The 15,594-nt window shown below is 37.7% G+C and overlaps 1 protein-coding gene across 1 annotated transcript in view; it reads right to left on the reverse strand.

Annotated features, from left to right (window-relative positions):
* Positions 1-15,594, reverse strand: part of cadm2a (cell adhesion molecule 2a) — a 78,845-nt gene that overhangs the window by 13,626 nt on the left and 49,625 nt on the right. Inside the window, exons 4-7 of the mRNA XM_016236814.1 lie at positions 7,034-7,195; positions 6,473-6,563; positions 5,282-5,460; positions 1,188-1,298 (exon numbers count right to left, since the gene is read on the reverse strand). Coding sequence (XP_016092300.1) covers positions 1,188-1,298; positions 5,282-5,460; positions 6,473-6,563; positions 7,034-7,195 — 543 coding nt within the window. The remainder of the gene's footprint in view (positions 1-1,187; positions 1,299-5,281; positions 5,461-6,472; positions 6,564-7,033; positions 7,196-15,594) is intronic.

Genomic DNA, 15,594 nt, shown 5'->3' on the forward strand with positions numbered 1-15,594 from the left:
TCATAAACAAGAAACAAAACAGACCCTGATACCCCTGAGACTGGACGTTCACTGCAAGGGTCTAAAGAACGCTTATGTCACATGGTACAGGTATGCCTACAGGCTTGGCGTCAAGGCACTTAACCGATGGGGACTGTTGTTCAGACCCTCTAAAGATGCACAAACTCCAGGAGAGAATATAGTTAAGGTTAACCAAGTTGAATCTAATACAGATTGCCATGTACTGACCCCCAAAAGTTGTCCCAAACCCATATGCTGTCTGATGTTATGATATATGGCATGCAAGTGAAAACTGCCTTGGATGCACAATTGGTTTGAGTCATAGCTTCAGCGGAAGGGAAATTATGTAAAAAGCGATTTTTTTGAGGTTGTAAAACAAAGATCATTAGAGTACGTTTTACAAGGAAATACTGTTTTAGTGTTTCTACTTCAAAATTTCACAGTACATGCCATTTCTTTGTAATTATTTGTGAAACTTAGTTTAACGAGTTAATTTGCCCATATAATCTTAAGGGAATTGTGTGTAAACTTATTTGGCTTGCTGTCCACTGATGAGGGGCTCGATGAAGCAGCTTCAACTCGAGCTCTGATATACCCCCAGGGACTTGATATAGGATGATTACGAAGGGCAAGGTACCTAAGATGAAGGTGGAGTTTTGGGGAGGTGGAGGGATGCTGGAACAGCTGAGACTGGAGAGAGGTAAGCAGCTGCTTATATACTCTGGCTGTTGATTGAAAGATTAGATGGGCTCACTCCTCCCTAACTTACGTTAAGGAACTTCATATCAATTTTTGAGTGAAAATTGTTTTTGTTTTCTAATGGAAAGAAAATAATAGCATGCTGGTTTGAAATGACAAAAGTCTGAGTAAACAATTAAAATTTAAATTTTTTGTTGATTCATACCTTTAATAAGATGGGTTTAATGACACACAAAGGGCTCAAATTGTCACATCTGAGATGCTAGAAATCATGGTTAGAACAAATTGATGATGGAAGGAAGAGATAGGAACTTAACGAGGACACACAAAGGTGCAGAGTGACTGTTGAGTACAAAAACACTCCAGATGTCCTTGGAGCTGCAGACTTCAGTCAGAGTAAACTGGCTTGGGGAAAAGAAAGAGAGGTATAGGGATGTGTGAGGGAGACCAGGTGGAAAAAGAGGAAGGGCAGTGGGGTTGTACAGTACCTCTGTTACCGGTGACAGCAGAATTGAGATGCTTGGAGTCTAAGGGACCTGTAGTGTCTGGGAGGGTGGGTGCAGGGGAAGTTGTGGATGGTGACGATGTGGTGGGGGCATCTGTTGTACGTGACAAACAACAATGACAACAAACATGTAAACAAAAAAAGGACGGATAAAAGACAAAACAATAATGACAAGGGGAAGAAAACATTCCTATAACAATCGAACAAATGCAACACAATAGTTGTCATGCTGACAGAATGCAAATTAAAACTGAATGGGTTTAATTTAACAATGCACACATGAATAAATTATTAAAATAAACGACATGTACAGTACAGCTGACATTCCAGAAATGTATGCTTTTCTTTATGATGTTTATGGATAATGGGTTTGGTGTGTGTATAATATATCAAACCATTCACGACGGTAGCAAAGTGACAGTTTTGTTCACAAAATGGTAGGAAAAAGCAAGCCGCATACAGGGAGAAAAGCATCAATATTTGATGAACTATCAAAAGCGGTCTGCACAGCCGACATGCTGGAGAACATGTGAACAATCACCATTAACAAGCCTTTTGTTCCTGATCGTATATTTTTATATCAGGGCAGTTCAGAGCTCAATGTCAGTGCATCTTTAAAAATATAATTGAGCTAATCATTTGGTGTTTTCTTTGACAGGAGGTCAAAAGACGTATGCCCAGTTAACATGCCATTATCATGCTTTTTTATAGTATTTAGTTTTACACTTGTAATGGTTAACCCTTACTAGATGGGTAAAATTAATTAGGGTAGGGTGACAGACCAGATCAAAACTGTTCAAAATATTAATAAATACTGCACAGACAGCTCAAATGCCAACTGCTACACATTGTTATATTGTATAATAAATTGTTTATGTTATATTTTAAATATTACATAAATTTATGCTGATAATGAAAAAGCATTAACATATTTGTCGAATGGAGTCAGGATCCATCCCTGAATGTTGTTTCATTGTGTAGATGGGGCCAAGCTAAAATGTTCTTACGCAAAAGCAAAGTTCATACCAATCTATTTTAATTTCATACAATTTCAAGGTGCAGTTTAAATTGAGTGATTTATGCTTTTAAAAACAGCAGGTATCATTCAAGCCTCTTGAACGTGATTCTGGTTCCACAATCAGCTTAATGCTGGCAGCCGCTTTGCATGCATAAAGCATGTTTAGCTCAATGATAAGGACACGAGAGGAGAGTTGGGCTCAAGTTGATAAGCTAAATCACCAGTCTGGCTTCGTACTAATGGACTCAAGCAGACAAGCAGAGTAATCCAACTGATAGCTCAAAATTGCACAGCAGCTACCAACTCTGGCTAACTAGAAATTAGACAGACAGCAGTTTGCGGCTAGATGTTTAAATCCTCTGAGGAATGAAAATGTGAGTGGTTCCTGACCATGCTAAACTTGGGCATTGCTAGGCGGTTACTAAGGTATTTTGAGTATTTTTTAGTGTGTTAGGGGTTTCCTTATTGACTTTGTTTCAAGCGGTTTTATTGTCCAATCATGTTGAAAAGTAATAGCAAACCATATAATTTCATGTATCATTCACATTTTTAGCACAAACAATGCAGGATGAATTACACATACTGCATTGGCATAGTTTAATACTTTTAGTATTAAAAAGGGTTTGTTGATATTCCTAGGGTTATGAATTTCAACAAATGCTCTGAGTAACAGCAATAGTCATAGTGTTTGTCTTATCAAACACCACTACTGATGCCTAGAGCCTTGGGAGTTTTTAAAAAAAAGGATCAAATGGGATATATTTTGGGTTTCCAAAGTACATTATTCATAATGCATTTAGTATTGAATGAATAAAATATTTATTTTTTGAAAGTTATTTAGCACATAACAGAAGATTCCTGCCCAGGGATATGAAGAAACACTTCAACCAACCAGAAAAATGTGCCAAGACCTTTATTGTCATTATTGTTCTAATAATAAAATCCTGTGTGAAAGCAGTTGATAATTTTCTAAAGAGCAAGTCATTTTGCACAAGATTTTACTATTATAATGATAATTTCTTTGCAGGTGGCAGGGTTGTAAGCATTTCTCTGTATGGTGGAAGTGTTTGAGTAATGTTGTGGATGTTAACATTTATATATATATATATATATATATATATACAAGATTACTATGCAGAGAATACAAATAAGCCATTCATTGGCTGATTTCTCCAAAAAGTACAGTTTCACAACTATAGCTATCACAACATTGCTGTTTTTGTTTGATCATCCAGCCAGCTCAGCACAGCAACACTAACTCAACCAATAGAGTGAGTGTGTTATCGGTGTGACCAACCAATGATAGACAGCGAAGGTGTTTGGGAAACTTTTAAAAACATAAAAGTTTAACAGAAATTGTTCTCATTTTAAAGTGCAGCTTATGGAACTAGAACTAGACAAGATCATGAGATTTTGCCTTTGATTTGCGTTTGGGGATTCAGAGATTTATTAAAGTGTTCAAACCTGTTCAAACAGTCTAGATACTATTGGCTAATATCTAATACTAATATCTTATTTAAATGTCATGGCCCAATTTTAATTAAGGGTGAGATTTGAATAATAATATTGACTATACTTCTCACTCAAGTACCCCACTGACATGGCAGCCCTCTGCCTAGAATATAAAGTGATCGGCTGCATATTGAACAGATAATATTGCGTTTTCAATTGGAACAATACAAGGTGATCTGATGAAGGACAGTGACCATTATACTGCTCCAGGTTTTGCGCTAATCACTGTTGGAAGGACAGCATTATGTTTTGCCATTTAAAAAGACAGTAATGAATTCAGACATGGTGCTTTATATTTGTGACACCCAATTAGCTTTTTATTCCTACAGAGAAGGTGTCAGTTTTATAGTATCAACATCATTAAGAGCTTTGGTTCTCCTTGTTGTTATAGTGTCCTGACATTTCAATGAGCCACTGGCTGGACCCCTACACTGCACCATAACGGCTAATTAAATCTTCTTAAGACGCCCTGTGGGAGGATACAAAAGCCGAGATAGAAGGAGAAAGTGAGAGAAAAGAAACTTCTCGAACTGAGAGGTGGAGGAAGAGTTTTCCAGCCTGGAGGGGTTTAGTGTCAAGAAGGCAGAGGCACAAGAAGCAGGGGGGCTGGAGAGACTCTTCCGCTCGATGCCCACAGTCATATCCATTCTTAGCCTGTGAGCGTATCCGCACAGCTGCCTCTGATGAAAGTGATGGCAGATGTGGATGCAGTGTAGCCTCTGAACCTCAGGGTGTATCGAGACCCATCATGCTTTGCTGTTATGCTAAGTGGGTGAAACTCATTCTCTTAAACCAAGTCGGAGAAGGACAGAAAAGTGGGTTGCTGCATATGTACACATTGTTTGTGCAGGATTTATGATGAAGAGTTGATCATATGCCTTTGGAAAATTGTCACTAAATTAAAGGAATATTTCAGGCTGTTAAAATTCTGTCATCATTTATTTATAAGTGCATATGATGTTCTTTTTTCTGTGCAATATAGAAGAATGCTAACTTCTGCCAATATTAGGAATTAAATTAAATTAATCCATAACTTGTATGAAGTCTACTGATACAGTATGATTACTTTGTGTGATGAACGGATTGAAATTGAATACTTTATTCACTCTCAAATCAAACCAAAAGACTGGTCAATTCGCTCATAGAAAGGCTTAAACAAATATGCTGTGCAAAATAAAGCTTGAAAGTTTGGGTTTTCATCGATTTTTTCAGAATACACACAAAAACAGCTGACATTGCTGAAAATATTTTCTTTTGTGCTTTACAAAATAAATGAAGTCATACACGTTTGTAAAAACATGAGGGTGAGTAAAGGATGACATAATTTCCCCTTTTGGCTGAATTAATCATTTAAACTAGATCTTTTGGATTCTTCAGGCCAGCAATCATTTCAAGGCATTTCATCTTTCAATGGCTTTAAAAAAACATGACGGTTATAAGCAGGGTTGAAACCTAGGTTTAATTAGCGACGCAGATGCTTTCCAAGAGAGCAGCAAGAAGTGTGTTAGCTTTAAGAGACATGTTAATGTTATCTGTCTGTCACTCACCTTTAACAACCAGCTTATATTCAGCATGGCTGGTGCCAAGGTGATTGGTAGCTTCACAGCGGTAGGTGCCATTGTCTGTTTTGTTCAGTGCCATGAAGGTGAGCTCTCTTCCTTCAACAATCACCCGCTCCAGGTCTGGCAGCTCTCCTCCGTCTTTAGTCCAGAGTACTGGGTCTGGCCTGATGAAAAATTGATTTTTAGCTTCTAATTAAAAACATAATTCAGTTTCTTTTCAATGATGGGACACTCGCCTAAAAAGGTCATATCACATACTTTTTAAAATAATTAGATTGTATTTATTTATTTTTATTATCTTTATTTCGTTTTTAAATATTCCATTCTTCAGTAACAATCTTTGGCGCATTTGGCACAAGGATGTGCAGAGCTGTAGGTGCTACAAACAGCCTGTAACAACACAAGGTTTGGCAACCTTGGTTTTGCTTCATCATTATTACATCACTGTGACTGGGTAGACTGAGTATATGTACCCCGAACAGGCATTGTTGACATGGATATGAGTGATAATATGTTTGCATGAATTCAGATGTATTAATATATTGGAATATTATGGAAATACAGAGTAAGCCATTTTTGCAGCTTAACTGGCCACAAACTTTTACAGTGAAAAGTTCTGAAGGGTTGGAGTTCTGAAAGTTACAGTGTTTTCCTAGTACAATGGAGACTTTTCACGAAAGATTGCCTTTCCTTAATCTCAAACGATCAAGGAAAATTGGATTCCTTATGATATGACCCCTTTAATTCTAATATCAATGGAAAGACAACATCACAAAGTTACAGCAAAGGCTTTGAAAATGCAAAATTCACTGAAAGAGTTTTAAAGTTTTTAATTTTGGCTTAAAACTAAGCAATTTTGATTATCCAAGTTTATCAAAGATTTCTCAGCCTTTTTCTTTGGGAATATTAGAAAACACTGGCCTTATTTTAGCTATAGTTGTACCAATGGCTAAGAGCTTCTTAATGTTGTTTTCCGTGTGAATTTATGGTTATATATTCATAGCTGTTTAATTTCAACAGAATCACGTTTATGAGTCATCACATTAATGCAAGCATGTGGTTATAAGCCGCTAGCCGCAGGCCTGCCCACAGGGCAATTTCTCCTTGGTGCAACTTTCCAAAGCTCTTTGCAAACATTATAATTCAGCGAGATGCTGATAAATTGTGGATGCTTACGAGGGGTTTCCATGAGGTACACATTCCAGTTTGAGGTACTGTCCCTCCAGTGTGGCTGGTATGGAGTGTTTGATCTCTACATAGGGAGCATCTATGACAGAGACAGAGATGAACAAAGAACTATTGTTTCAGACAGCAGCATCCAAGCGGAGGAATGACACTCGATGGAGATCAAAAGGTAAATTATGTGATGTGTTGCTCAGGCCCAAATACTCCACTGCATCTCAGTAGATTGATTAAATGTCAACACTTCAAAGAGAAACTCTAACGCGCAAATTATTTTTGTCTGTAATTATTGCATAACCTTTGCATCACAACACCATATTTCAGAATTAAAAGTTGCCAAAATTACTTTTCATAGTAATTTTAATAAGTCATTGAAAACTCAATAAAACCAAAAATTACGTCTAGCTTTTAGCTTCATTTTGATCAGTTTCTTAAAAAACAGCTCAACTCATTACTTAGTAAAATACTTCAAGCTGTTTCACATTTGTAGATTTAGGTTTATAGTAAGCAATATAGTTTTCACCATTGTGGGATGTTGGTTTGAGTCGTACTCACAGTGGACTTCTAAAACCTGTGTTGTCTCTTCATGGGTGGCAGTTAGGGCCACGTGGTCCACTCTACAAGTGTAGGCCATACCGTCATCATGCCGGTTCACCTGGAGCTGCAGGGAACTCTTCACTGTGAAGGTCTTGCCGCTGGCATTCACCTCTTTGGCACCTAAAAGAGGCAATAAGAACAGCATAACAAAGATGAAACATGTTTGTCATGTGTTTCAGAGTTTCACATAAATTACAGTCAGAGTTACAGTGAGAACTTGAAGTATTGTGAAACACAGGGGTTCAGAAAGATGCACCACTCTTTTTTAAGACTTTACCTTTCAATAGAAAACTTTAGTTGTGTGAAGACAGAGTTGAGTTGCATTCATTATTTCCACCCACTGACGCACATCACTGTGTTTGGAATGCTCTTGAATCCTGCCTCTATCTTTCCTCACATCCAAAACTGGATAAAACTGGTAAAAGTAAAACTTGAAATCTTATCTGACTCTCTCAAAGTCAAAAATATTGATCCAGTTCTTGTTTTTTTGCATTTAACTGAGCTGAATTCACATGGCAAATGAAGCACAAGTTACTTTTTGTAATTGCGGCAGGTTCATTTCATCAGTTTACAAAGTAAATCCTCACTGAATGTTAATTTAGCCTACATTTTCTTCTATAGAATTAGGGTTGATGTATAGCGTTGCACATGAGCCATTTATCAGAGTAAAACAGCTCTCCTTACTCCTCTCTGAAAACTCCATTAGTTGAACAACAGATTGTGTTTTGTTTTGTTTGTTTCAATGTGTTAATGGCTTCTGCGTTTACAGGCGTTTATTCTGCACACACCGCTGTCTAGTAGCACTTACAATACAAATTAATCCACTGCATCTCAATGATCTTAACAAATACTACAATTTCTCATAAAAATATTATTATTGAATCTTTAAGAGTGTAAATTACTATTTTACTTTTATCAAACCGTTGTTGAAACAAATGTGAGGACAACACAAAAACATAATTTTATCCAACAGCAGAATGTAAATGAGAACGTAAAATCCAGCACACTCTTTACATCGAATCGCCATATTAAACACTCTTAGAAGAAACAGTTCTATCGAATTTAAAAGGGCTCTATAACTCGCATACAATTTGGAACCTTTAGAAGTTTCCATATGCAGTCAAAGATCTACATAGAATCTTTCAAAACACATTTTAGGGATGTTTTCTATACACCAGGATGCATGAACTACCTCATTTACATCATAATTTAATTTACTTTAAAATCTTTAAAATGTAATTTCAACTGTGTGGTTCCTGAAACACAAAGGAAAAAAGGAATAAATTAGTGCACCATGCAAATCATGTTTTGTTGATTGAGTTTGTAGATTCAATGATAGAATCACAAACGACTTCACTCCTTCCAAAACCTTCAGACTCAGGTCCAATTGTAAGGTACGAATCCACACAGTTTTCGCCTATATGAATCATTTTATTCTTTCTCTCTTTCCATTTGCTCCCCCTCACTTTCTCTGCTCCCTGAATCACTCCTGCTATCACTGCCAAGCTGTCAGTCAGCTTCCTCTGGGGGTGTCGCCACCCGCTCAGGAGCATTTGAGCATGCAGAAGATATCATTTAGAAACCTGAACACACACACGCACTCACACATATATACATGCAGAGAGGAAGGTACAGTTCTATGGCATTCTTCCTCTTGGGATGCTTATGGGATGCAGTCAAGAGGTTGGGGGTAAATTTTTATTCCGGATATACAACAAACAAACAGACTGTTAGTCTGTTCACAAGAGCGTTCAGATGAAGAACACTTTGTATGGCTGCGAACGGAGCGAGAAAACTTTCATTTGAGAGTAGACAAACACTCTCAGCAATTAGTTGTGGAAGTGGGAAGTCTGTTCCACCCCATGGTTAGATCCTGTGAAGATTCCCAGCATGCCTTAGAAGTTTCTTTAGATCAACTCCAGCGCACGATACCATTGGAACAACTCAGTAGCAAGTGGTGGTCTTCTGAAAAATGAAGAGGAATAGTCCCTTTGCTGTGTTTGGGATTTTTAGTAAATTCACCTTCCTGTTATTTTTAATAATTATGCTGTTTCCTAGTTGAAAGCTTATGGGACCCCATTTTCTTTAAACTATCATCAAGCAAACAATATTATAACAGTCTAGTTTGATCAGTATAATTCAATTTAAAGTACTTTACTGGCATGACTGTGTTTATAAAATCTGATATTTTTTTATATTAATTTTTGTAAATCTTTTTTTAACCTATTATTAATAGTCACTTTATTTTTATTAACAGGCAAGCATAACTGGCACATAGGTGCACCTTAAATTTACCTGAGCTGCTTGTTCGCTAAAAATATCTCCCTCACAGTTTCCAGTTTAGGGTTATTATTTTATTCATTTCCACCATTTTGACCCATTTCGATTTGCAGACCAATTGTGAAAATGATAGACAGACATTATTGCATTGACAGGGTAATCACCCAATCACACACCTTCTCTCACGTGACTTTTCCCCTTAATTTTGCCATCCCCCCTCACACTCATGCAACACTTTAGGATCTCAACGAAATGAGAACATCATCTGCTTTCTACTGATTTGATTGCCTAAATCTATTATGCCCATTCCCCTACATCGTCTATTTATTCATCTACTCATCCATTCATTCAACAATCCTTCCATCCTGGAGAAAAAAAACAGCATAACGAGGGTTCAGCAATGTCTACTTCTATTGTCCCTCTCAGTAAGTTAGTGAGTGGGTGAGAGGGGAGAGATTTGCCAGCAGACAGAATTGAAATTAAGGTCAGCATGTTTTACATTAATATTTATGAAAGCAAACCAGTAATAGAAACATCATCACAGACACACACTCACCAGTGTGCACACACACACAAGCTCTCATTTAATGCACACAACAACGTTAAAACTGTATCTAATCTTCATTACACACACATCAGCACGTGTAATTACATACATTACACATACATTCATACATAGTTGGATGCAATATAACGTGACTCAATTTAATGTGAAATATTGCTAATTTTCGGATTTAAGGCTGAGTGTTGCTCTCCTTCTGGAACCGGAATGCTTTCCTGGAACTCTGAGATAGCTACGGCATATGGTGAGCCCAGAGAGCAGCCGAGAACAGGAAAGAATAAAACGTGGGGTGAGATTAGCATTTCATTTCAGCTGTGAGCAGTTCTGAATTCAAATGCTGTTTTCCACCTAAAAGGAGGTATTTAGAACAACAGGAGGCACAAAGGTGTGCAGCTCATCTCCGCCGCCTCTACCCCATTTTGCAAGCCCATTAGCGAGAGCGCAAGAGGGATATAAAAATAAAGAATGAAAAACATAGAGAAAGAGGGGGAGAGAGAGCAAAAGCATTCTTTATCCGATCACCGTGAACTACTCTCAGGCTAAACACAGTGGTCACTCCTAGTGGATGGAGGGATATTTATGTGTGTATTTGACTGAAGTTGGCTGTCGGCTGTGTGTTTGCATGGGTAGAGCTTAAATTCAAGGCAGTGGTTTTGAATTTCCTCACAAAAATTGTCAGTTTGTGTTTATTTATGCGGCATAATCTTCTGCCTGTGGTGAGAGACTCAGGAGTTTCTCCACACGTGAGAGGAGCTCTGCAGCGAGCGACTGAATGCCCATCTCATCTATCTACCGCTAATCCTAATGTCCCAGAGACATGAGAAACGATAACGACAACATTATTTCAACAAACACCCCCCAATCCCCAAGCAGGATCACTATAAATATCAGTTACTCATACTGCACGGCCCTCTGCCATGGCTCACTGTTCAAATATCTTTCATAAATGGTCAGTGTGGGTGTCAATGTAAAAGCACCTTCTGGTGCCGTGCAATTTTATCTCTCTAATCCACACAAACAATCTCCCTGCTGGCAGTTCTTTCACTAGGGTCAAATACGCTAGACTGAGATGGGATTTGTTGATGCGATTGTCTGAGCCTGGTTGGAATTAATGATTGTGTTCTTACATACACACACACACACAAACACACACATTTTCTGACTGCTAATGTGTGATGATATCACCTCCTCTAGGACGCAACTGCACATTCACAGGATAAGCCGTTTTATCAGTGTTACTATGGACTCGCCACAGGTGGCAGAGACACACTGGTAGGCACAAGCCACGGCCACACCAGGTTTTGGCCCGCCCACAATAACCTGTTAACAGCTTGGGGTGTGTTTCCCAAATCCATTGTTATCCAACTGTTGTCGCCATTCTGTTGTTACTGAAAGTTCGATGATTCTGCGGTTTCCGAAACCATACTTTCAAAGAATATTGCAAACAGCATCGCAAATTTGTGTGGTTGGAGCTACAGCTCTTGACTTGGAGTGTCGTTTCTGGAAAGAATCGTTAGCCAACTGTGGTCAAAATTCTGATGTTACTAACATAGTTCAACGATTCTGCATTTCTCAAAACCATAGTATCGAAGAATATTTGCACACAGCATTGCAAATTTGTGTGGTTGGAACTACAGCTCTCATCTTGGGGTGTGTTTCCCAAAAGCATTGTTAGCCAACTATGGTTGCAAGTTCCTTCATTACTAACATAGTTCAACGAATAAGTGCTTTCTGAAACCATAGTTCCCAAAAACATTTGCAAACTTGTGTGTTTGGAACTATAGCTCTCGACTTGGAGTGTTGTTTCCCAAAAGCATTGTTAGCCAACTATGGTCAAAATTCTGACATTACTAACATAGTTCAACGATTTTCCATTTCCCGAAACCATATTTTCAAAAAATATTTGCAAACAGCATTGCTGACTTGTGTGGTTGGAACTACAGCTGTGTGTTTCCTAAAAGCATTCGTAAACAGCATTACAAAGCTGTGTAGCTCTTGATGTGAGGTGCATTTCCAAAAAGCATTGTTAGCCAACTATAGTCGCAAGTTAGTAACGTTAGTTCAATGATTCTGTTTCCTGAAACTATAGTTCCAAAGAACATTCACAAACTTGTGTGTTGGAAATGCAGCTCTTGACTTGGAGTGTTGATTCTCAAATACATTGTTAGCCAACTATGGTCGAAATTCTGATGTTACTAACATAGTTCAATGATTCTGTGTTTCCTGAAACTATAGTTCTAATGACGAAGGTGTGACCATGTTATTACGGTTTCGAGAAACAGTCATGATTAGTATGTTAATTTCTTCAATGATGCATTGCACTACGCTGGTTAAAAAACGAACAGCACTGCCGTTCAAGAAATGCACCCCTGACCAGTAAGTAAAGGGTTAGTTCACCCAAAAATGAAAATTCTGTCATTAATTACTCACCCTCATGTCGTTTCAAACTCCTAAGACCTTGGTTCATCTTCGGAACACAAATTAAGACCATTTCAGTTGCGTTGCTGTCTATGCAGGGTTAGACAGCTCTCAGATTCCATCAAAAATATCTTAATTTGTGTTCCGAAGATGAACGAAGGTCTTACGGGTTTGAAACGACATGAGGGTGAGTAATTAATGACAGAATTTTCATTTTTGGGTGAAGTATCCCTTTAAAGCTCCGCACAGGAATCAATCAAAAGCACAGTAATCTGATATTTTTAGGGCAGGATTGATGCCATCTCTGACCTTGTAATGAACCTTGTCCTAATCTCTATTAGTAAAACTGACCAACCGCCACATTTCAAACCATTTTGCAGTCTGGTACATATTGACACGCCCAGAAATCAATCAAAAGCACAGTAATCTGATATTTTTAGGGCAGGATTGATGCCATCTCTGACCTTGTAATGAACCATGTCCTAATCTCTATTAGTAAAACTGACCAACCGCCACATTTCAAACCATTTTGCAGTCTGGTACATATTGACAATAACTTCATGGTCACCCTGCATCCTATCTTGAAGTGTCTGATGTAGGCCATGTTGTGTTGATCAAATACTTCTAACAAGACAGACTTTACCATCTGAATGACCTCTCTTTCTTCACACGTTAGAGATTATCCAGCTCGTGCGCCGCTGTGAAGTTGGACTCTGATTCCCGGCCCCCGCAGCCAGGATGAAAGAAGAAGCTTAAACAGCGAGGAGCACTGCGTGTTCAGACTCAGTGGCCATCGTCGCTCTCCCTGCCTATCATAAGCAGTGCTAAGAACTTCTCTCTCTCTTGTTCGGCTTTGAGCTTTTATCTAGGCACCTGGGCGTTTGTTTTCACCAGCCAGGACTAAGCAGATGTTTTGTGTGTAACTTGGTTGTAGCTTGTAGGCACTGACCACTGTGAAACACAGACAAAGAGAGCAGCCAATTTATTTACACACAAACAACCAATATACACATAGTTTCAGTTATATGAATGTAGTTTCAATTAGATGTACATTTTCTGAAGGTTTCTGAGTGGTTGTTCGCTAGGCTGTTCTGCTGGTTGCCAGGCTGTTGCTATGTGGTTGTTAAGGCAAGACACCACAGGTAAACTGGGTAAAAAATTTTACAAATAGATATCACCACGATTTCCCAGCTGATTTTTTTACATTAATTGCAAACATATTTTCAAGGGGTTTCACCATGTTTTTAAGAAAAAATAAATGTTATAATATCAGATGAATGATATGAACACCCTTCCATGAAAACCTTATAGACTAAATATAATACAGACTAAAACTGTAACTTTTGTATATGTAAGTGCTTCTGAAATGAAGATTTCGGGTTTAGTGCATTCTGAGAAAATGCCTTTAAAGATATGTAATAATAATAATAATAATAATAATAATAATAATTCATTACATTTATATAGCGCTTTTCTAGGCACTCAAAGCACTTTACATTGTCAGGGGGTATCTCCTCATCCACCACCAGTGTGCAATTGCAATTGTAATTGAATGTAATTGAAATCTACAGATGCAAATAGATAAAGTGCAATAAAATAAACAAAAGTGTATTTTGGATGTTAACTAGTTGACCAATGAAAATACCTTTATTGCCTTAAGAAGTGGATATTAGTTCATTGTTTTGTGGCTGCTTGTGTGCTTTATTGTGTGTACATATGATGAATCCGCAAGATAAATCATCATTACATGTTGCCTTACTCTGACATTTTGTATTTGAACAGCGAGATGGAATGAAAGAAAGAGTTTTTAGCAGAACCCCCGGAGGAAAAAGAGGACGACGATCACTCTCTCTTTCATCTGCTCTGGAGATTTTTCCTGTCGGCTAATCTGTTACATGTTCTCATAGTTCACCTCGGGGGAGTTATCCTCCCTGAAGGAGGTCTGGGGATGGATATGCACCCTTATCATCCAGGAGGAGGAAAAGAGAAACATTCCCATAGTTCTATAGGAGCATATTGCTATCATCTTACTGCAAAAATAATGATCTTAATCAGTAATTTTTTAACCCAGTAATAATATCAAAACATCCTTAAAACAAGATTAATTTAGAAGAAAAATTGCATTAGATAAGACTTTTATCTTCAGCTAATTTTTCTTACCCCATGGGCAAATTGGGTTTTATTCTTGTTTTAAGTATAAACATCACAAAAACCTCATCCAACTTTGTTAGATTTATGCTTAAAACAAGAAAAACAAGGGAAAAATATATCTTAAATTAAGTTTTTTTAGTATTTTTCTTGTATCTTATTTTAATAAAATTTAGATATTTTTTTACTGGAAAGTAAGCAAACAATATTGCAGATTTTTTTTACATTTTTTTTTGCACAGCATTTGCAAACTCTCTGAGACTTTGGAAAGAAAGAGTGCTGTCAGAGGTTTGGGATGAAGGGCTGATGGAAAATGTCGTTATGGTGCATGTTTTATTCATGCTTCTGCCAAGACACAGGAGGCATTTTAGAATTCCTTTTTTAATGACTATTGATTGATTGCACTCAACATGATGTAAGAAAAAGCTGTGGGGGTAAGAAAGATGTTGTGCACACACATGAAATACCTGTATATGTTTACATTCATATATATATATATATATATATATGTGTGTGTCTGTACTGTATGTTTGTGCGTTTGTATGGGAGAAAGAGAGTATGTGCTTTCCGTACATAAAATGTAATTTTGTGGCAAAAACATGGAAATAATGTCGTTTTTATCTTGTTGTGTACTATATTTATTTGCTTGGTCAGTGTCTTTGTGGATTTTGGTTCTTTTGCCGTTGTAGACTGTAAGGACCTTTGAAATAACTGAAATAATTTGGCGAAGTGCAGGGGAGCAACTGCAAACGGTATGCAAGATCAGTGTTGGCGCCCCCTGCAGCCCCTAACACTAACTCCCACAGAAAACTTTCTGCAACTCAATGTCCAAAAGACCATAAACTAGCATGTACATGGAAGGATACAAACTCATCAGGGGTGAAAAAAGGGACAAAGGTTTGAACCCCTTGCCCCATATTCAATACCATAGGGGGGAAAATGGTGATAATAAATAAAGAAAGAAAGAAAGAAAGAAAAGTGTGTTGTATCCCCTTTAACTCCTGATGGCTGACCCCAGACAGTAGAACACTTTTTTTTAAAACACATGTAATATTGCTCACTTTTTAGTTAGGTAATTTTGGAGGAATTTACTATATATATATATATATAT

Source organism: Sinocyclocheilus grahami, unplaced genomic scaffold, assembly GCF_001515645.1.
Source record: "Sinocyclocheilus grahami isolate Dianchi unplaced genomic scaffold, SAMN03320097.WGS_v1.1 scaffold497.1, whole genome shotgun sequence".
Classification (NCBI taxonomy): Eukaryota; Metazoa; Chordata; class Actinopteri; order Cypriniformes; family Cyprinidae; genus Sinocyclocheilus; species Sinocyclocheilus grahami.